Raw genomic sequence first — 22026 nt, 5'->3', positions numbered from 1 at the left:
TCACGCAACGAGGCATTGAAACGTTGTCTGGAATTGACGAGACGGGAAGATGCGGCAGCCGAAGGGCAGGAGAGGCCTGGCCGTGCAGGGATCCCAGGAACACGCGGGTGGCTCCAGCCCCACTGGGGCCAGGGGGCACGGGCGGTACCAGCACAGGCTGGCGGGGTACCTGTGCCAGGTAAACTGGGCCCGGGCACCCAGGTGAGCCCTGCCAGGGTCCCGGTGCCGGGGTCCCGGTGCCCGTGTCCCGGTGCCCGTGTCCCGGTGCCGGGGTCCCGGTGCCCGTGTCCCGGTGCCCGTGTCCCGGTGCCGGGGTCCCGGTGCCCGTGTCCCGGTGCCGGGGTCCCGGTGCCGGGGTCCCGGTGCCCGTGTCCCGGTGCCCGTGTCCCGGTGCCGGGGTCCCGGTGCCGGGGTCCCGGTGCCCGTGTCCCGGTGCCCGTGTCCCGGTGCCGGGGTCCCGGTGCCCGTGTCCCCGCGGTCCCGCGGCCGCGCCCAGGGAGGCGGGCGGCGGGGCGGAGGCGGCGGAGATCCGGATCCCGCCCCTGGGGCTGCCCGGCTCTGCCCGGCCCTGCCCTGCCCTGCCCGGCCCCGCAGCTGCCTCTGCCCGCGAGTGCCAGCACCAGGTAGGGCCGGGAGCGGCTGCCGGGGCTCTCCCCGGCTCCTCGCCGCACGGCCGGGCGGAGGGGACGGGGACTCGGAGGGACGGAGGGAGGGGGCCGCGCTCCCGGGTCCTGTCCCGGGGCGTTTCCTGCGGCATCTGCGAGGCTGTGCCAGGCTGTGCCGGGCTCCGCGGGAGCGCTGCCGCCCAGGAGCGGTTCCCGTCCCGCCGGGCCGAGGGGCGGAGGAGTCCCCCGCAAGCCCGGTGCGCCTGTGAACGCCGGTGAAAGCTGTGCGAGTGGTGATGGGAACAGTGGGGGCTTGTTTGTTTTGTTCCTTGCCTGGGGGAAGAATGTTTGAAAGCTCTGTTTGAATAGAAATTCAAAAAATGTAGACACTGAAAACATATTTAAAATGTTTCCTAGGAAGAGTGTTAAAAAAAAAAAGTTATGGGGATGACTTGTTTCAAGGAGGCCTCATTAGTAAGTAGATCCCTCTTGGAATAAAACTGCTTTGAATGTTATTTGCTCTTGGATGTAAAAAATCCGACTTTGCTAACCAGGATGATACTAGCCTTGTTTCCCCTTAAGTCTCTTATTTTTCTTACTGATCATTACAATTTCCATTTTCCACTAGCAACTCTGCATGATGCAAGTTTATCGGCAAAAAAAAAATTCCTTTATTTCCTTTGTGAGAGTAGAGCATGGCTCAGCTCAGGGTGTCCTGCTCTGGAGTCAGAGGGGGTGGGGGTTCCTTCGATGCCTCTCCTCCTTTGGGCTTCTCAAACTGCTTTACAGAGTGCCTTATAACATCCATCTGGAAAAATGAAGCGAAACCTGAGTACTGAGGAATGGTCTCTCACAGGTTATTGCAACTGGTTTCTCCTGGCCACGAGACAGTTTATTCCATAGTTTCTGCCACGGAGAGATGGGAGATGGAAGCTTAGCCTGTGCAGGAGCAGAGGGAGGCAGAAGCCAGCCCCGTTTAACATCTGCTCCGTGGGATGGGCGCTGCTGGCATCGGCGCCGCCTCCCTGCCCACCCCAGTGCCCGGGCTGGCTGTGCTTTCAGGCTCTGGTTGAGCTCTGTCCATCTCCAGAGCAGATGATGGGAACGCTGGCCTGGCACCAGCCCGGGCTGTCAGTGTCCATCTGTACCATCAGCAGGCTTGCTGGAGTGCTGGGAAGTCCAGCTCCGTGGATTTCACTGGAATTCAGCAGGAAGAGAGGGTGGGAATCTTAGTTACACCTCTAGTGGCACGAGTGCATGGTGAGCGCCTGAAATGTTGCATGTTTAAAGACAGGGAGAGATTTTCCAGTGGTTGTTAGAGCGTTCAGCTGAGTTTTAGTGAGAGCTGAGTACCTGCAGTGTCCCCAGAGGAATGACTCTGGCTCTTGGCAGAGCGGAGGCTTTCTCTGGCTGGGTGAAATTCCAGTGCTGTGGGGGAAACAGTGGGGAAATTGAACCAGCCATCAATCTTTGGCTGCTTCTGAATGTCAAAAGGGTGACAAGGCAGAAATGCTACTGCTGCTGCTGCTAGTTTAACTTGGACTTTACAGGCACAAATCCAACCCGTTGTGAATTTGCTCTTTTCATCAGCAGAGCAGGAATGGGAACACTCTGCAATCCAGGTTCATGGCTCTGATAATGTCACCAGGGGGGATTGCTGCCAGATCTGGCTAAAAGGCTGCCTGATGTGTTCCAGTGCAGGGCTGTTTTTGTAATGATTTCTCTAATTTTGGGAGTGCTGCAGCCACATCCAGCGTTGGTGGTGTGGGCAGCAGTGTCACCGAGCCTCTGAGCCAGGGAAGGGGTCAGGACCTTCCTCTGGGGGGACAAGGAGCAGCAGGTTCAGCTGCTGACCCACACTGGGCCAGTGCTTTCCCCCATCCCACATTCAGCTAAAATAACTTTTTGTTGTAGCTTGGGTGTTTTACAGAATTCTGCTGGGAACCAAACCATTTTTAAAATAGCCCTGTGACGTATTTAGTGCTCAGGATTTAGATCTGCTTTCAGCTCACTTACAAATACAAACTTTCCATTTTAATCCAGTCCCAGACATTAGTGTTGCTGCTGAGTGGCATGCATGGGAAAGAGGATTTTGGACAGAAATGTGCAGCTTCACAAAACAACTATTTCCCTTTTTTACTTTGGAATCTGGAGACCTAAAGAAACTTTTTTTTTTGTTCTTTAAGCTGAGGTGATCAAGTTTTGCAGTTTGGTTGCAGTAAAGCAGAACGTGGTTAAACACAGATATGAAGTGGCTTGGGTACAATAACTCCTGCAGCTGCTCTTGTTTTCTGTTCCCTTCCACAGCACTCGGGAATTATCATGTGAATGATCAATTTCTGAGTGTGTCTCTGCCTCCGCTTGATTATTATCAAATGTTTTCCCTGAAAAGGCAGCAGATTCTGATATGGACAATTTGTCTGTAACAAGCTGTGTATTATTTCTGTTGGTTAGTGATTGCCTGCTTCTCTGGACCAGGTATTTGATATGCCTTCTAGCAATTTCAGCTGAAAAGAAAATTGTATATATTGATATTTCATATGTTTACTTCTAATCTGCTTTGGAACGTTTTTAACTCAAGACTCAAAGGATGTCTTGTGCAGTGGCTTTCAGAGGTCACTGAGGTTTTGCATTAGGAAGAAAACCTCAAGTTACCTTTTTTGTGAAGCTTTTGTGCAGCTCTTTGTGTACCTCTGTCACCTCATTTGTTCTGCTTCTCACAGCATTAGTTCAAGTGTGTGTCTATTCAGTCCCTTAATCATTAATTAATCACTTCAGACACTAAGAAGCCTAAGGGAATCAGAAAGAAATGCTCCGGATGATTAATTCTTTTCCCATAAAAGCACTGAACTTGCTGGAGCTCTCAGCTGTGAGCCATGCTGGAGCTATTTTCCCTGTGTCAGACACAAGCTCCCTAGGTGGGGATAGTGCACAGCTATTGAGCTGAAAGCTGGGGCCTGGCAGTTCGGGAAGTGTTTTTCTGCAGGAGGCTCCACGAAGCAGTGGGAGAAGGGAATGCAGCCGGAGACAGCCCCGGGGCACGGCAGAGCTGGCTCAGCACTGTCTCGCAGCAGATGTTTGCACAGAGATGAGAATGGAAAAGTGCTCAGGCACTTTGCCTCAGGTCTGTCCTTGTGACTTTGGCCGTGGGGAAGTGTCTGGATCATGGGTTTCTGACTTCGTTCAGGTGCTTGAGTGAGGAGGAGAAAGGCAAATGGACCGCTGGTGGGAGTGTCCGAGCCCCGTGCGTGCGCCAGGCCTGGATTTCAGAGGTTTTGCCTCTGCCTCAGCTCTGCTTCCCAGCAGGTCACGGGCGTTGGCAGATTTTCAATATTGACACTGTGTCCTACACCCTCTTAGCACCAATGGCCAGAGCAGATTCACCGGGCTCTTATCAGCTGTCAGACCCTGCTGGGTGCCTCTGTTTGCCCTGCAGCAGGGTGTTCCTGCCCGTGGCAGCTGGGAGATGCCGGAGTGCTCAGCACGGCCCCGCCTGTGTCCAGCGGTGTGTGCACCCTGCTCCAGGGCTGTGCCAGGGCGCTGGTACTGTGGCACTGAGAAATCCCAGCAGAGATGAAATCAGGGCACGCAGTGTCCATTAAATGTCAGCCCAGTACTTCACACCTGCTCAGGGAAGGAAAGTGTGCTCAGAGAAGTCAGGAAAAGCAGTAGCAGCCTGTCTCAGCAGGACACCCAGGTATTTATCTCTGATTATCCACTGATGATGCATTTGCAAGGTTAAATAGAGCTCTGACATAGTGGAGTTAAGCAGAGCTCCGGGCTGCTTTGCAGTGCCGGGCTGTCTGGAAATGCCAGCTTGGAATGGCCATTCTGGATCCGGGCCCCTCAGGGAGCCTGGTGGTGCTGTGGCATGGGAGTGCCTGGTTTGGTTGGTATTCTGGGGATCTCACACTGCCCTCTGGAGAACGACCTTTATTTTACTTCGTTCAGTTTCCCCAGCTTTGGGACTTGGTGAGCAGCTGCATTCTCAGTCAGGATATTTCAGGTTGTCAGGTTTTTGTGGTCAATATTTGGGATGTGGTGGTGTCTGGATGGAAGGGTTAGATGGTATGGACTCTGAAGATTTATTTATTTTTTTTTTCCTTTTGTCTGTTTCAAAGTGTTCTTTTCTGACTATAGACTGTGGTTTTGGTCTTTCCTTTTCTCTTTTTTTGTTCCTCATTCACCTCCCACTGAGAACCTGGAGAGCTGGAACTGATCTCAGCTGAGGTCCCAGCACAACTGGAGGGGGAGAAACAAGAGTTTGTCTGTATTAGGGCAGTCAGGCAGTGGGACACTGTCCAAACCCAAAGTTTAGACATATGTTATTTACTCAGTGTTTCCACATGCAGTAAAAGTACAGCTACCATTCAAAACAGCATCTTTAAAACACTGGAGGAAGTGAATCATCCTGGGATCTCTCAAGATGGACAGAGGCTGCTGTAGTGAGCACTGGCACTGCGAGGACTTTCCCTTCTTTCGGGCTGTCTGCTCTGACAATCCTTGTGGCTCCTCCACACCAGAGCCCGAATCCTGCTTGAGATGAAATAGAACGAAACCCAGCAGAGGAGTGGCTGCAGGGCACAGAAAACCGGGCTGGGGGGGCTCTTCCAAGGGCACCTCCAAACCCCTCCTTTGCTCACACCCCACAAAAGTTCAGATCGTCTTCCCAAAAAAAAAAAAAAAGCCCCGAAAGCTGCCCGAGGAGGGGACAGCCAGGGCTTAGTTCTTGTCCTCCTTCTTGTCATCGTCCTCTGAGGGGTAGGAGTGCCATGTCACCGTGCACTGTCACGGTGCACTGGCACCGCGAGGACTTTCCCTTCTTTCGGGCTGTCTGCTCTGACAATCCTTGTGGCTCCTCCACGCCAGAGCCCGAATCCTGCTTGAGATGAAATAGAACGAAACCCTCTCCTGTTAATCACGTAGCTCCCAGGAGGAAGGGATGATTTTGGCATGTGCGTTTCCAGCATTGCCCTCTTGTGGCTGTGCCCGGCGGGATGGGAGCTCCGGGCATTCCTGGCTCTGCTGCTCCCCTGCCTTGTGTTGGGTGGCTCTGGAGCTGGGAACAGCCTGCGTGAGAAGCTCTGCATCTTCAGCCACAGTCATTAACACCCGGGCCACACCTGTCTGTGTCAGGAGAGCTGGGGCAAAATGGAGAGGAGAACTCTGATAGCTCTCTTTCCACAGTGATTACTTGGAAGTTGGTGTTTGTGAAGGAAGCCACTTCATGGGAAGTGGGGAAACAGGGGAGTCCTGTCTCTCCCTGAGGAAGAGGAGGGTGGTGGAGATGTGCAGAAGCTGCCAGCATTTGTGTGTGCTGGGGCAGGAGTGGAGGAAGCTTTCAGTCACAGGTCTGTGATGTTCCCTGCCAGCAGGTGAGCACAGGAACCTGGAACCCTCAGCCTCACTTTCTGCTCCTTGTCTGATCTAGAAGGAGCACCTTGATTTTTTAATGTGTATTAAGTAAGCTTATTTTTGTTAATCCTGAGTTGCTTCTTGTCTTGTGGAGGTTTTTGATGTGGAAAGTTGAATTCTGTGTGGAGCTGATTGTGGAAGGCAGGAGCTGAGGGACTCCCACTGGCTCCGTGGTGACACCAGACCTGCTGTGCCCTGTCACTGTGGCATTAGCAAAATTCATTTATGTGCTTTCTACTCACTTATACTCAACCCTGACATCTGCCTGTAGCTCTCCTGCCCTTGTCCCACGTGTGCAATGACTCCTAAGTCCTTTCACCCTGTTGCCTGGCCTGATGCTGCACGAGGAGTGCAAGGCCACGCTCCGTGCTTCCCTTTTGGACTTGTTTTAGGCCATCTCTCCTGCTTTCCAGCCTTTCTCTGGCAAGAACGTGTTGCTTTTGGGTTATGGATCACAGATTGAACAACTTCTGTGCTGCAGAGGAATGTGTCAGCTTGTTCTCTGGGGAAGAAGAGTTTGCATAAAGTTGCAGATGATTTCCCCTGAACAGGCAGGACCTGGAGACTGGAGGAAGAACATCTGTGTCATTTCCCTGCAGCTGACCACAGGCATGTCTTCACTGCCTTCCTCAAAGTGTTCTGGCTGTCACCAGCAGCTCTCTCTCTGGGGCATAATTTGGGGAGGTAGTCATATTTTAATGTGATGCTTTATGTATTATGTGTTACATAAACACTCCTTAAATATTTTTTCAGCACTGAACAATGATTTGTGTTGGAGTATAAGTCAGGATTTATTTTTGCTCCCCAGTGAATGAAAGTGGTTGGTGGTTTCCACTGATGCAGCCTTCCCTGTGCTGTGTGTGTTTAAGTGCATGATTCAGCTCTCACTTATGCTCAAGGCAGGGCTCTGAACCAGCTGATTCTATCAGCAGATTTCCCTGGGTGTGTTTCAGATGGCAGACCTGCCTCATCTCCAAAGCTTTCTCCTGTGGAAGTAATATTCTCCCCAATTTACATCACTGCAATTGAGAGGAAACTCAGGTTTTTGGTTGAAGTTTTCTGCCTGGGTGCATCGGGCTGGAAGCTCTGTGTTTACTAAGTGGGTTGTAGTCAAAAGGTACAGAGCCCAGAATAGAGCTGATGTGACTCATAGTGCAAACAAACAGCTGGAAAAAGTGAACAATACTCATATCTTCTGGGCCTTCTAACTTGCTCAAGTGGTTTAGTAGGAATCTTAATTTAACAAATGCAAGAAACCTACTTGCCAGTTGCACAGCTAATGCTGGACTTCATGTCCTGGACTCTTAATCTGAGTTAGGCAGCTCACTTTGAATTTTTTTGGATTTGTGGCTTTTCTGTTAAGATGTAGCTGCAGGGAATGCCATTAACTGTGCTGCTCCTCATACAGAGAGCTGAAATAGTTTATGGAGTCACCATGGCTGGGGAGGAGGAGGCTCTCCCATGCCAGTTTTTTCTTGTCCCAAATAACCTTTGTTTACTGGCTGCTTCAAGGGATGGAAGGAAAGGGGCTGGATTTAGTTTTGTGTATATTTGAGTTTAGGGCTGTCTGGAGACTGAAAACTAATCCATCACTTTAGATATTTTTCAATGCCTGTCCCCTTGGTAACAAAGCTGTAGTCCTGCCAGAGGTATTTTCAATGGTTTACTGAGGAATTATTGATATTCTATACTGGTTTGGCAGGGAAGCTGAAGGAATAAACAAATATTTCCATTTTCAGGGTGTGCTGTCATCACTGTGGATCCTGTGCTGAACTTTCTCTGTGTTCAGCAGCATCATGTCCTGAGTTTTGGATTGTCAGAACTCAAGTGGTCCCGTGCTGTTCACTCTCACAAGCTTTGTAAATCCATCAGAGTTTTTATGGGGCAGCAGCAGATCAGGGAGTAAAGAAATGGCTACATGGGTAGTCAGAGAGTGTAGATTGTGTTCAAAGTGCACAAAGGGCTGAACCTGAAGCAAGGAAATAACTTTATTGGGTTTTTGTTTGTGTGATCTCTTCAGCATTGCTATTATAGACCTGAGGAATGCAGCCCTTGCTCTGGGCAGTTACTGTGGCAAGCACAACCTGTAGATTTCCTCAGACTGATCATGCCAGGAGGATTATACCCCTTTGCCTCTTGCAAAACAAGGATTTAGGGTTTTCCTGTTGTTGCAGCAGAAATACAGCAGTAATTTACCTCTTCTGGCACTTGGTATAGGCGGCCTGAATGCTGTGAGATAAGGGTGGCTTTCTTTTTTGAGGACATATATTGTTGTTTATTTGGAGCAGCTCATATTCTCCAGGCAATGTTTGGCAAATAAATTAAAGGAAATAGAGAGTTAGTTGGGTGGAAATGCAAATGTTTGCCCCCAAGGTACAATAAGGATTGGTGTACGAGGGGCATTTTTGCAGCATGACTGTAGTGTGGGTACAGACTCTACTCAGATTTACTGTTCTCCTCATGCTTAAGAAACTCAGTCTCTATTTGCAAGTTATTTTGATGTCCTGCAAGTGTCATCCATTAAAATCAAAAATACAGCCTTTGCCATGTCGAAAGGCAGGAATTGATCCAGCAGTGAGCAGCAGGTGGTTTGGATGCTCTGTGGTGAAATGTTGTGTTGGCTGCAGCCCTTCCTGTGCAGGTTTTGTTTATGCAGCAGATTTAGACAAATTATCTGAACCCATCACGAGTTGACGCCAGAGCTGCAAATGAGCACAGCCACATGGGGATGTGGGCTACCCTTGTTTCTGTCTCATTTAATTCAGCCAAGCTTTCCTGAGCAGCCCTGTGCAGGTAAGTCCTGACTATATTTGTGGGTATATTCAGGTATGAATTGCCACAAATTATTACAAATATTAATTGCCACAAATTATTACAAATATGAATTGCCACAAATTATTACAACTGGGCCTCACATAAAATGTTGTGCTCATTTTTGTCTTGTTAGTAGCTAGTTACTGAATGAAATAAAGATTTTTTTCTTTCTTTCTTTCTTTCCCTGCTGTGAGTATTGGATGATATCATCTTGTAGAAAGTGACTTTAGTGACATCATTAAGCTGTAGATGGTGGTAGGTGTGAAGATGTGAGAGTGAACTTGATGTGGAGGAACCATACATTAATTATTTCCTGTAATGGATTTTGCAGATTTGATGAGGCAGAGTAAGAGATTCCAGGCTCAGTTTCCACAGGTTTTTCCTGAAGGGAACATGAGATTCCTCTCACTATAGCTGTGCTGGGCAGTGCAGAACTGGGCAGCTCCTTGGCAGAAATTCAGAGGAGAGTGAAGACAAATGGCCAAAGTGCTGCTGGTGTCAGTCTGGGAGGGCAGAGGTGACTGCGACAGATGAGAGGGAGGCACAGCCACAGGGATGAGGGAGCAGAGCAGAAATGAAGAATTTAGGGAGGGAGGCAAAGAGAGCTGTTTGTTACAACAGGGTGGAAATAGGAAAGGTGGTTTGGGTTGGATACCAGGAGAGACAGGAGCTGATCCCGGGTGGGAGGCTGTGGAAGCTGCAGCAGCAGTTGGGGCTTGCCCAGCACTCACCAGGAGGATGCAGAGCAGGCTCAGGATTGCTGGGCACAGGCACTGGGGCCTCTCTGCCCTTCCTGGCCTTCCCCTGAAGCAAACAGTGTCCAGCCTCGGGAGATCATTGCACACTTCCCTGGAGCAGCAGCTGCCATTGGTCTGTGGGACACAGACTTGGATCAGTGTGAGCTTTTCCTGTTGGGTGCCCAGGAGCAAATCCCTGGGATTGTTCCTGCAGGCCAGACTCCATCCCAGGGCATTCCTGGGCTGGCCTGTCCTGCTGGTGTGACTGCACATCTGGAGACCATCATGAGCTTGTTGTCTTCCAGTGGTTGCTCAAATCATTGCACTAATTTTCCCAAGTTCTTGTTTTCATCACTATGCAGCCAAGTGTCATTTAGCTGATCCATCTGCACTGAAATCCTGTATTCCAAGCACTTTCCTTGTTTTCCTTAAACAACTGTCCTTTGCATAAGAGGTTGGCTGTGTATAGCACCCTTTCTGGGACCAAGCTGGACACTTTTTATTAACAGCAGCTTGAAAAGTGCCTGCTTTCCATATCTCCATCAGGACACCCTTTTCAGTAGGGCCCTGGCGATCTCAGCTGGCAAGTGCCCTCACAGCAATGTCCAGAGCAAACATTTCTGGGGCTTGATTTAACAATGCAACACTTGCTGCCAGCAGTGATAACCCAAACCAGCTGCTGGGGTAGATTTACAGCTATTCACTCCAGGAATGGCTCAGATTAATTAATTTTATGAAAGAACACTACAATATGCAATTTATGCACTGTAGCCCTCTTTCAGTTTTTTGCCCATATTTATATATTGCAGTTCGTTGGCAATGCAAGCTGGGGCTTACAAAATGCCAAATTAATTAGAAGACTACATAAAAGTTTTTTCAAAAATATTGTGTCTGCATATATCTGTGGATTACAATATCCTACAGTGGGATGTTAATGAAGAAGATTATCCTGGGTCTTTGTGCCTTCAGTCTGTGAGGTTTGACCAGGTGTGGGACTACACAGGTATTTAATTTAGCAATAAAAAGTCCAGAGTATTTTTCCATTTGGAAAGGACCCATCTCTTTCTAATGTTATGCAACCCAGTCATTTTGGTTTTGGGTTTGCTGCAGCTGCCAAAGCCTTTCACAGCTGCCTTCCTTAGAGTCAAGGTTCCAACATGTTTTTCACTGAGACTTAGACCTCTGACACTCTGAACTTCCTTCACAGAGATCAGAAATACCAACAGGACTAGCACATTGTTTTTATTGTCTGTTTCAGTTTGAGACTTTCCAGTGAAATTTTCAAAGGTACATTGCCAAGGTGACAGTTCAAATTAAAATGCATCAGCTTGGACAAGAGAGCAGCAGAGTGTTCTTGGGAGAGAGGGAAAGAAAATATCCTCATGGAGAGTGGAGAAAGCACAAAGCAGGGTCTGCTCTTTCCTTCGTGGAAGTTTTGTTGTGGAGTTTTATGGGCGGAGGGTTTGGCCCCTTATTTAAGAATCTTTTGATAGATTCTGACTGTGGGAAGCTCAGCCTGTCAGGAATTCTCCCCTGGGTGTGTTCAGAGCCCAGGACGACTCCACATTGTGTGGCTGCTCCGTTCCTGAGGGCCACAGGGGAAGGTTCCTGCTCAGTTCACTCGCTGCAAACATTCGGAAAATATGATAGATGAACTTGCTGCAGTGTGAGATAGTTGTAAGAATAATCTTTTTATTGGTGGCAGATTGTTGGGGTGCTACAATCAGCCCTGTTGTAATCCTTTGGGCTGAGTAGGTTTGATGGCTCTTGTGTTCCTGTCACAGGGTGTTGCTACACCCTCAGAAATACTTGGTTGTGAAATTATTGAATTGCTGAATGAGCTTTTGTTCTGTCACCTACCGGACTCTGAATGCTCTGTTGTGCTCCAGGAGCTGAAACCCATCAGAGCATCCCCAAAGCCTCCCGAATTGTTACAGACAGTGCCGTGTGGAGGCTCATTCAGCCCTCACTCACAGGCTGAACTCTGCTCCTCTGACAGCTTCAGGGAGCTGAGGGTGCATTCCCCACATCCTCAGGCTGCTCTTGAATCCTTGTCTTCCCCAAAGTCTCTTTCCCTGCATCCACTGCCAGCTGGAGCCGCCGTGCAGTTCCTCTGCATCTCATCAAGTTCCCAGCTCTCAGCTGACAAAATGTTGCCTGTGTTGCTGATGTCTCTGAATTCCTGCCCGTGAGGGGACGTTTGGCCCGTGTGACCCTGACTGTGCTGTCGGTAATGGATCGCACATTGTGCGGGGCGAGTGCCTGCCGGGCTGGGGCTCGGGGAGAGGCTGCAGGAGGCTCTGGGATTCCAGCAGGATTGTTTGCACAAACGCGTTACGCCCCTGTGCTGCCGAGGGGGTGGGTGTGTTTGTCCCCGATAAAAGATTGGCTTCTGCCCCTCATCTGCCCCAGCAGCCAGAGGAGCAGGGAGCTGGGACTCCCCAGAGCTCTGCAGGAGAAGGGAGAAGCCCCTTTGCTCCTAGAAATGGGCAGGAAGGACTTCAATTATCTTTTCCTCGCCATTTTCTGCACAATGGCTCTGAAGCTGAACTCTGTCAGCTCCATGTCTGTGGCAGGGCTTGGATATGTTACAGCAGCTCTTGTGCTTTCAGCTGTGGTAAGTGATGAACATCACAACTGAACACTGAGAAACTTCTGGTTCCAGCTACTTACAGGAATCCATCTCCTTCAGCTTCTGTCAGGGGTTTGCCCAGTCTCAGTGGGAATTTGGGAGGATTCAGGCAGACTGGAATCATGACGATAAAGTTCATTCTTTTCCATCTTTGATATCTGATTTCAGCTTAGGAATCACTTTGATACCTAACTTACTATATTGCTTTCTAGCTTGCAACATTCTTTATTTCTGCCTTGAAAACTGAGCATATTTTACTTTTTTTCCATCAGCTGCTGTGAACCATCTTCTTTGTCAAAGTACTGAATGCTTCTAATGTAATATTGTAATGTTTTCTTCCCTGTTACCTGATAGCTCTCAAAGGCGTGATGTGATCGATGGACACACTTCATTGCCAATACACCAGAAATGTTTTATTTCCTTTTAGAGTTACCAAAGTGAATTCTTTTATAAGGAAGTGTTCATTATGTTTGTTAAAAAAAAAAAAAAAGGATATTGCACTGTGTTGATATATTGCATAAGTATGGCAATAAACATATTAAACCAAAATTGCAGTGTCCTTAGGACAGGATGTTGTGTAAATTAATGTAATTCCTACAAGGGAGCAGTTATAGTAACAGGTCAGAACAGAAAAGCTTTAAGAAGCCTGTTAATTATCTAAATATTCAGTGATATTCACAGCATTTTCCATTTGGTTTTAGAAGACCTGTAAATCATGTTTGTGCAGGATGTACAACATGTGGAGTTAAAAGGGGTTTCTTTCCCACAGCCTGGAATGTCAAGCTTCACTTATGTGCCATACTAAACAGTTCTAAATTAGCAAGAAAAATACAGAGATTAAAATCCAGAGAGAGAGACCAGAGTCTAGAAGAGGATAAGCCAGTAATAAACCAGGAAGTAAAGGTGATTGGAGTGAAAATTAACACTAAGTGATCAATGGAGAGGAATGCTTTCCACACATGTCCTTATTTTTTCCCCCCTTCAAAACTCAGTGCACGAGGAAAAAGGAAACTTTCCACTTTTTGGCTGGTGCAGCAAGTTAGGAGATGAGAAGCAATTTCATTTAAAGACTTCCTTGTGTCCTGCCCACTGAACAGCAGCCTCTGTCTCGCCCCCAGCCTGTCAGCATGGTGGAACACGCCGAGTTTTTGAAGGCTGGGAAGGAACCCGGCCTTCAGATCTGGAGGGTCGAGAAATTTGATTTGGTGCCAGTGCCAAAAAACCTGTACGGAGACTTCTTCACTGGAGATTCCTACCTGGTGCTGAACACCATCAAGCAGCGCAGCGGGAACCTCCAGTACGACCTGCACTTCTGGTTGGGTGAGTGCTGGGAGTGTCCCTGAGACCTGGGAGCCCAGAGTGACCCCTGAGCCTCTCTGCTCCAGCCATGGCCAGGAAATGCTTCCCAAGGAGATGAAAAGCAGCACAGTGAGAATGCAGTTCTGGGGGTAAATAGCCCTACTCACGTCACATGTTTGTGTGGTCTCTGCAATAGAGAGTAAAGCCACCTCTGATCCTAAAGCCAGCTTTTCCTGGAAATAGGACAAGTCCCTGTTCTGCAGAGGTTCACAGGGAAGACAAGATCTCAGGTGAAAATTCTGGCTGAAATCCTTTCTGCCTGAAAGGAGGGAGGTCAGGTGTGTTCCTCCTGATCAGGGAGTGGGATTTTTCCCTCTCCTAAGTGCCCTCTGCTGTCCATGTCTCAGAGTACCGTGCCGAGGCTTTCCCCACAGCCCGCAAACCCCAGGCTCTCTGACAGTATCACAGTTAAATCTGCTTTCTCCTCGTGTGTTTGCACAGTAGAATGCAGAGGCAGACCCTGCATCCCCTCCCAGTGTCTCTCTCCGTGTTTCAGGTGATGAAAGCTCTCAGGATGAGCGTGGGGCTGCTGCCATCTTCACTGTGCAGATGGATGAGCACCTGCAGGGGAAGGCTGTGCAGCACCGCGAGGTGCAGGGCCACGAGTCCCCCACCTTCCTGGGCTACTTCAAATCTGGCATCAAATACAAGGTGGGTGACAACTGACCTGAGTCTGCAAGAAATGGCATCCTGCCCAATTCCCAGGAGAGTGAGAATTGCCCTTTTTCCAGTTGCTTAAAACCCATTCTCAGCCAGATGTTTTCAATGAGTTGGAACTGAGCAGGGTGGAGAACAGCAGATCCCAGTGGGAGAAATTTGGCTGAATTAATAATACACAAGGAAAGCCCCAGAAAGTTTTAGGAATCAAGGTTTTGTTTTTCTTCAAGAGGCAGAGGAAAGAACAGTCCCAAGGCACCTGGAATGAATTTAAGAAGCAGTAAAGTTAATGGGAAACGCCTACCCAGGAGATTTGATTTCTCCCCACTTGCATAACAGTTTGACCTTGCTGTCTCTGTGCTAAGCCCACCCTGCCAGCATGTGCAATGTTTTGGTAAAGGAGATGAACAGCAGTGGGAGTTACTCCTCCCTGCCATCACAATAAAGTGGGATAGAAGTGAAAACATGCAGTCAAGCAGTTGTGTCTGTTAGGAATCCAAAGGCACAAGGAAAGTGATATCAGGTCACATGCTTGCAAAGTGCTTACATTTCCTCATGTCTGAGACTTTCCTGATCTTTCTGTTTTGTTTATTTCCCACTCGCTTGTTGTTACTTTCATTCATTTAAAGTTCGTTGTGCTTTTTTTGAGGGTAACTGACAAGAGTCCTATTGCCTGCATTGATAAATAATTCCCAGTGTCTATCAGCAGAGAAAGTGAATCCTGAGCTTGGGATAATTTCTGGTAGGCAGGACAAGTTATACACAGGAGAATACACTCTTCCCCCCAGTCCTGGTGTGAATCCTTGCTCCTGTGTTTCCCCCCAGGCTGGTGGTGTGGCTTCTGGCTTCAGGCACGTGGTTCCCAACGAGGTCACTGTGCAGAGGCTGCTGCAGGTCAAAGGCAGGCGAACAGTCCGGGCCACGGAGGTTCCTGTGAGCTGGGACAGCTTCAACACAGGGGATTGTTTCATCCTGGACCTGGGCAGTGTGAGTACCACGTCAAAGGCAGGTGTGGCAGAATTCAAGGGACAGGAGGTGTCTGACCTTCACATAAGTTTTATTTTCCCCCACTCTGGTGAAGCCATCTCAGTGCTGAGCATCCCGAAACACTGACATAGCTCAGTCCCAGCTGAGTCCTGCCTCACCTAGAGAGGTGCTGTCATGCTCTGACACAACTTTCTCCTTCCCCCAGAACATCTTCCAATGGTGTGGCTCCCAGAGCAACCGCCAGGAGCGGCTGAAGGCCACGGTGCTGGCCAAGGGGATCCGGGACAACGAGCGCAACGGGCGCGCCAAGGTCTACGTGTCAGAGGAGGGATCCGAGCGCGAGGAAATGCTCCAGGTTATTCCCTCTGTCCATTTGTCCCTGCTGGAGTGGCAAGTGGGGTGTGTGGAAGAAAGGTGGGGTAGGTGCTGTGTGTGCTTAGTGCAGACCGGGTCCTCTGCCCTGCTGGGACATCAGAGGGAATTTACATGACTGATCTGGAGTTCTCTTCCACTCATTCTCTTGACTGGAGCACCTGGGAAAGCAGATCCTCTTGGACTGCTTGGTAATGATTTTTATTTCCCTCCCAGGTTCTGGGACCAAAGCCCAATTTGCCAGCAGGAGCTTCTGATGAGACCAAAACTGACACAGCCAACAGGAAACTGGCTAAGCTGTACAAGGTAATGAGGAACCCTGACATAACTCTGGGGAGAATGGAGTGATCTTTGTGAAACTGGATGGAGGTGCAGTAGCAGAGAGGAGCTGAGCTGCTCTGAGTCCTGCTCCTGCCACACTCCACTTCTTAACAAGTTTTATGTACGAGCCTTGGTTGCTTCCACTACATGTCCATGTACTTTCTCTTGGTTTGTCACCACTTATGACTGTAGTGAGACAGCTGGGACTTTCAGGAATTTTTGAGAGAAAGGTGGAGTGTGAAATAAATAAGGGAAAAAGGGGAAAACTCCCTCTGTCAGGCATTGTCTAAGGAAGGTGACAGGAAAGAACCAGAACAGTGAGCCTGAGAAGCAGGACCTGCCCCTTTCTAACACCCAGATGAAGCCATGACTTAGAAGGTGCCATTTGCCATCAGCTGTGTGAGTGGAGAAAAGTGTCCAAGACTTCTTGGGAGGAATCTTCTCTAAGCAGCCTCTGGTATCCATGGGATGAATATCTGCTAAGATGGTTTGTTATGTGGCACTTTATGCATCAGTCAGTAGAGGAACTCAGATTTTTAACCCCATTTGATACAGGGAGGCTGTTCCCAGTTACCCTTCAGTACCTGTGTGCAGTTGGCTTGCTTTAGAAGCTATTTCCTTTGCACTGAGGATATTTCCCATTTTGGACCAATCTCTCCTTGGTCCCAGCAGCATCTGCTTTGCTAGAAATAGTTTAAATCTTCAGAGTAAGTGTTATGCTTTTGCCAGACTGTTGCTGTATCAGAGCTATCCTGTTTGAAAACAATAGTGCCTGCAGTAGCCAGTGCATTCAAATGGATTTCCCTTCCCCTCCCTGAGTTCTGAGCTGTGGCCACAGAGCAGCAGGGAGCAGAGGGTGCCTTGTGTGACCTCTGCTGTGCTGTCACAGGTCTCCAATGGGGCTGGGAACATGGCAGTGTCCCTGGTGGCAGATGAGAACCCCTTCTCCCAGACAGCCCTGAGTACAGATGACTGCTTCATCCTGGACCACGGCACAGATGGAAAGATCTTTGTTTGGAAAGGTACCTGAGGGAACCAGGGATAAAAGAATTAATACCATAAATAGAAAAGCAGTTGTTCTCTCTCAGCCATCACAACAGGCATGAAAGAGATCCAGCAATGGTCATTTGTTATTTGGCATCATTTATCTGGAAGGCTGGGCCCTTCTACTTTGGCAGAAGGTACCTGGGACAGTTTCTTCTCTGGGTAAAAAAAACTGACCCCCCTTCTCTCTATTTTCATTAAAGGCAAAGGTGCCAACTCTGAAGAGAAGAAGGCAGCACTGAAAACAGCCTCAGAGTTCATTGACAAGATGGGTTATCCCAAACACACCCAGGTAAGGACCTGTGACCAAGCACTGTGGCCAAGTGACCAAGCACTGGGGTCACTTTTCTGCCACATGGGCCAGGGACTGCAGAGCACGGATGGCTCAGGTGACGTGTCCCTGTCGAGTGGCTCCTGTTGTGGGAGATCTGCTCTGTTTTGGGAGATTCTGCAGTGCTGCTCCTGGGCTAAAGCAGCATTTACCGCAGCAGAGCTGGTAGTTAAAAGTTTCTTCCTCTCAGATACTCTTTTACCTTTTCCATCACCTGAAAGAGAGTAGATAAACCTGCTGTTCTTAGGGAGATGGTTCTGAAGGCTCCTTCCTTTCAGATCCAAGTCCTCCCTGAGAGTGGTGAGACACCTCTGTTCAAGCAATTCTTCAAGAACTGGCGGGACAAGGACCAGACAGAAGGGCTGGGGCAGCCTCACGTTTCTGGCCACGTTGCCAAGATTGAGCAGGTCCCTTTCGACGCGGCCACCCTGCACAGCTCCAAGGCCATGGCTGCCCAGCACGGCATGGAGGATGATGGCTCTGGCAAGAAACAGGTCAGTGGTGGCACAATCCCTCTGGGAAGCTTTCCAAACTTTTCTTTCCTACTTGATGGCATTGCTGCAAGAGCAGCAAGACAAAAGGAGTCCAGAGAGCCGTCAACACTGAGGTCTTGTAACTACTGGGGGAATTTCTGACACCAGAAATAGCAGCAGGGTCCTGAAAGCCCTGCAGAAAAGTGGGGCTGATTTTGACTCCACGATTTCCCAGCACTGTGAACATGGGTTTACTCCTCCTACTGATTATTCTCCCTGTTGCCATCGCTTGTATGAATGTCTTGGAGCATCTGGCTTCATGACTTTGAGCATAGAAGCGGGGGTGGAGTTGGGCTTGAACGGGTTGAGGGCTGTCCAGAAGCCCACAGCGGGCCCGGCCGAATTTTGGCTGTTTACAAGAAAGCCTCAAAGCTCCGCTCGGGACCAGGCGCTGCAGCGGATGGGATTGGTCCGGTCAGGTCCCGGCAGAGGGCGCGGCAGCTCCGCCGCTCCGGGATGCGGAATTTGGGGATAGCGCGGGCCGGCGGCGCGCCCGCTCTGCAGCGCCTCTGCTCCTCTCCCGCCAGATCTGGAGAATTGAAGGCTCCGAGAAGGTGCCGGTGGACCCCGCCACGTACGGGCAGTTCTACGGCGGGGACAGCTACATCATCCTGTACGATTACCAGCACGACGGGAAGCGGGGACAGATCATTTACACCTGGTACGGGACTTACCCTGGGGCAAGGAAACGCTGGGGCTGCGTGGGGCTGCGAGTCCGCTCGGAAAATCCATCACTGCTGGCTCCCGCTTTCAGAGGATCTTTGAGGGATAAAGTTTCACCCTGGTTAACTTTCCCTTGCAAACAAAACAATACCAGAGGTCTGGGATGTTTTAATTTGAAGTGGAACAGTGGAGGGAATTACTGCGTGAGTTTTTTTTTTTTTTTTTCCATTCCCCCCCCCCCCCCTTGGTTATTACTTCCTTCTTTGGACCAAGCTCTGCTTATCTAGGAAAGGTTCTTATCTCCCCCTGTACTCACTGTGCTACAATAGAGGATAAGGAATTTCTCCTTTGTGTTGAAGGAAGTGCTGCAGAGATCCAGTAACAAAGGGTTTCCTTATCTCCTCTTGATCTCTGTAAGGTGTGGGGCTGGGGGAAAGGTTAAGAATAAAGCTGGGATTTGGCCTTGTTCTCCAGGCAGGGCGCCGACTCCACACAGGATGAGATTGCAACCTCGGCGTTCCTCACAGTACAGCTGGATGAGGAGCTGGGAGGCAGCCCCGTGCAGGTAAAGAGACCCAGCAGAACGACCCTAACACTGGAGAAATAAAGAATATATATACATATATGTGTGTATATATATATGTGTATAAAACACCTGGCCCAGCTGGGTGCTCTGTTGAATATTCCAGCTCGACAGAGGGTTGTAAAAGCCATTTCTGGTTAGTCTTGTGTTCCTCAAAACTGACAGCAAGTTTCTTTTTCTTCAGAAACGAGTAGTGCAAGGGAAAGAGCCCCCTCACCTGATGAGCATGTTTGGTGGAAAGCCCTTGGTTGTTTACAAGGGTGGAACCTCGAGGGAAGGAGGCCAGAGCGCCCCTGCGGCAACGCGGCTGTTCCAGGTCCGCTCCAGCACCTCCGGAGCCACCAGAGCAGTGGAGGTACGTGGAGGGAGAGTCAGCCGTGGTGTTGTGTGTACAGCCCATGATGGGAGCATGATCCACTGAAGAGTTCTGTTCCCTCCATGGAAGAGGAACTTGGGCCAGGACGTGGGTTCAGAGCCCCACTTCTCTGAGGGAAATGCACACAAACGCCTCTGTGCAACAGCAAAGGGGAGATTAAATCCTGGTGAGGAGAGGGCAGTGGTTTATGGCTGCAGGAACTCCCCAGGTTTCCAGCTTCAGGAGGCCTGTCCTTGTTGACACAGAGGAGTTCATGTTAATGATTGATCAGTGTTGACAGCAGGGACTGTTCTGCCATGGGCTCCCCAGTGAGCTCCTAAATCTCCTGCTATAACCATCAGGCCTGGCACAAAGACAGCCAGGCATTCCTGCTATAGGACATGTGTACCTGTAATCACACACTGAAACAGTTATTTACTCTCCCCATGTGGAAAATCTAGCTCATCACTTGGATACAGGCAATATACAGCACATCTGATAGCCTTACATGCTCATATGGAAAATCTTGATTGCAGTTTATTCAACTGTAGGTTCTGGTTTGATTTTGAAGTAACAGGCTTTGTGTAGAGGATGGTTACACCTGACACCTGCAGTGTTCCTTCTTTTCAGCTGGATCCTACAGCCAGTCAGCTGAACTCCAATGATGCCTTTGTCCTGAAAACTCCCTCTGCTGCCTTCCTGTGGGTTGGCCAAGGAGCCAGCAACGCTGAGAAATCAGGAGCACAGGAGCTGCTGAAGATACTGGGAGCTCGCCCAGTACAGGTTGCTGAGGGCAAAGAGCCAGGTGAGGGGGTCACAGTGTGATCATTTCTGTGTAGCTGCACATCCTCAGCAATTATTTCATGGATATTTTGTGTCCCAGAACAAGATGTGGACACGGGCAAGAGGGGCTTCACGGGGTTATTTTCACTGTTTAACAGTGCTCTCATGTATGTCTGAAGGTCATTGGGACTTTCTGACTGGAAGAATGCTTCAAGTCCTGCCCAAACCATAACCCTGGTGTGGGTTCCATGAACAGGAGAAGCATCAGTCTCTCTTGCTGTTTTCCAGACAATTTCTGGGCAGCCTTGGGTGGCAAAGCTCCGTACCGCACCTCGCCCCGCCTCAAGGACAAGAAGATGGACACTCACCCCCCGCGTCTCTTCGCGTGCTCCAACAAGAGCGGGCGCTTCACCGTGAGTGTCTGCGGGGATTCATCCAGCATCCACCTGACAGGGCTGCGAGAAGCTCAGGCCCAGCTGCTCTGAGCCCCCCACCACCTTCCTTCCTTTGTGTGGTTTGTCCTGTGCAGATAAAGTAAATGAAGCCTGTGTTCATCTGAACCCTCTGTTTTCTAGATTGAAGAAGTTCCTGGAGATCTGACTCAGGATGACCTTGCCACAGATGATGTGATGCTCCTGGACACATGGGATCAGGTATGTCACATTTACAGGGGGACAAGAGGAGCAAAGGATAGGCACAGATTGGCTCTGTGACACAATAGCCAGAGGTGCTGTTGTATTACAGATTCAGCACACATCAGCCACAAGGCAACTCAGAGCTGAACTTTGATGTTCTATAGAAAAATATTCAAACATCTGCTACTTTCCCCTGACGTTGAGCTAGTGTAGAATTTGTTCAAGGGTCTACAATGCATGTAGATAAAATGTAGGCAAAAAACCTCCCATTATGGACCAATAGAGCTTTGGTCATGCTGGTCAACAACCCAGGCACACCAACATGAGGATTTTCTGCTTTGTGTCACACTCTGTTCACTGAGGCTTCATCTAAATTATCCCTTCATAAAGAGAATGATTGTTGCTGAAGTAATTAATATTTTTATCTTTAGGTCTTTGTATGGATTGGGAAAGATGCCCAAGAAGAAGAAAAGACTGAGGCACTGAAATCTGGTAATGTCACATTTTCCTCTCTGAACTGTCCCTTTCTCATTTTCCCACTGTGTGATCATGACTCAGGCAATTTATATTCTGACAGGCTGAGATAAAACCATAGGGTACAAACTTTCAGTGGGTATTTGTGTTCAAATGGCCGATGTGAAGCTGCCTCTCTGGCAGCCATTTAGCCCCAGCTGAGCTGCTGCTCTGCAGGCCTGGTGCTCAGTGAGATCCCCTCCCTGTGTCCCCAGCCAAGCGCTACATTGACACAGACCCCTCCACGCGGGACAAGAGGACCCCGGTGACCATCGTCAAGCAGGGCTTTGAGCCTCCCACCTTCTCCGGCTGGTTCCTGGGCTGGGACGATGACTACTGGGCTGTGGATCCCCTGCAGAGAGCAATGGCAGATGTGGATGTGTGAGGAATGTTTGAAACAGAGCAAGTTCAGTGCCTTCAATGCCTTCAAGAACTCCTTCCTCCTGCAGGATGTATGTTAACGAGGGAATGATGTTAATAGCCAATTAGCTGTGCAATAATTTCCGAAAACAATCGTGACCAGTCATTGACCCTACTCCTTGCTTTGGTGATATTTAATACAATAAAGCTTGTATGAAATATGGGAAGAACAGAAATGGTGGGGTTTGTTATGAAGAAGAAAACATTAAAGAGCAGCTGTAGAGACTCCATGTCTGAACACACCTTAGAAACCAAAACCTTCTTTGT

At 49.3% G+C, this 22026-nt stretch overlaps 1 protein-coding gene across 3 annotated transcripts; it reads left to right on the top strand.

Moving 5' to 3' along the window:
* The first annotated feature begins 558 nt into the window (after positions 1-558).
* Positions 559-21985, top strand: GSN (gelsolin). Of its 3 annotated transcripts, none has more exons than XM_053996271.1 (17): positions 559-623; positions 13322-13523; positions 14059-14213; positions 15045-15206; positions 15412-15561; positions 15795-15884; positions 16789-16921; positions 17147-17235; positions 17553-17768; positions 18335-18468; positions 18945-19035; positions 19238-19408; positions 20039-20213; positions 20480-20604; positions 20767-20844; positions 21258-21318; positions 21555-21985. In XM_053996271.1, exons 2-17 carry the CDS (start codon positions 13331-13333, stop codon positions 21722-21724), a joined length of 2193 nt encoding a protein of 730 aa, XP_053852246.1. In that variant the 5' UTR covers positions 559-623; positions 13322-13330; the 3' UTR covers positions 21725-21985. The 3 variants fall into 3 exon arrangements, with proteins under 3 accessions (XP_053852246.1, XP_053852245.1, XP_053852244.1); XM_053996270.1 differs by lacking the exon at positions 559-623 and adding an exon at positions 1038-1079; XM_053996269.1 differs by lacking the exon at positions 559-623 and adding an exon at positions 11984-12188.
* The last annotated feature ends 41 nt before the right edge of the window (positions 21986-22026 follow it).

The sequence above is a fragment of the Vidua macroura genome, chromosome 21, assembly GCF_024509145.1.
Source record: "Vidua macroura isolate BioBank_ID:100142 chromosome 21, ASM2450914v1, whole genome shotgun sequence".
Classification (NCBI taxonomy): Eukaryota; Metazoa; Chordata; class Aves; order Passeriformes; family Viduidae; genus Vidua; species Vidua macroura.
The sequence above is the reverse complement of the archived record's forward strand: the minus strand, read 5'-3'. Positions and strand labels throughout refer to the sequence as shown.

Coding starts and splice junctions, on each gene's coding strand:
- GSN (XM_053996269.1), top strand. CDS start 12,057: ATGGGCAGGAAGGACTTCAATTATCTTTTCCTCGCCATTTTCTGCACA. Junction 15,562..15,794: donor AGCGCGAGGAAATGCTCCAG/GTTATTCCCTCT, acceptor TTTCCCTCCCAG/GTTCTGGGACCAAAGCCCAA. Junction 19,409..20,038: donor GAGCCACCAGAGCAGTGGAG/GTACGTGGAGGG, acceptor CCTTCTTTTCAG/CTGGATCCTACAGCCAGTCA.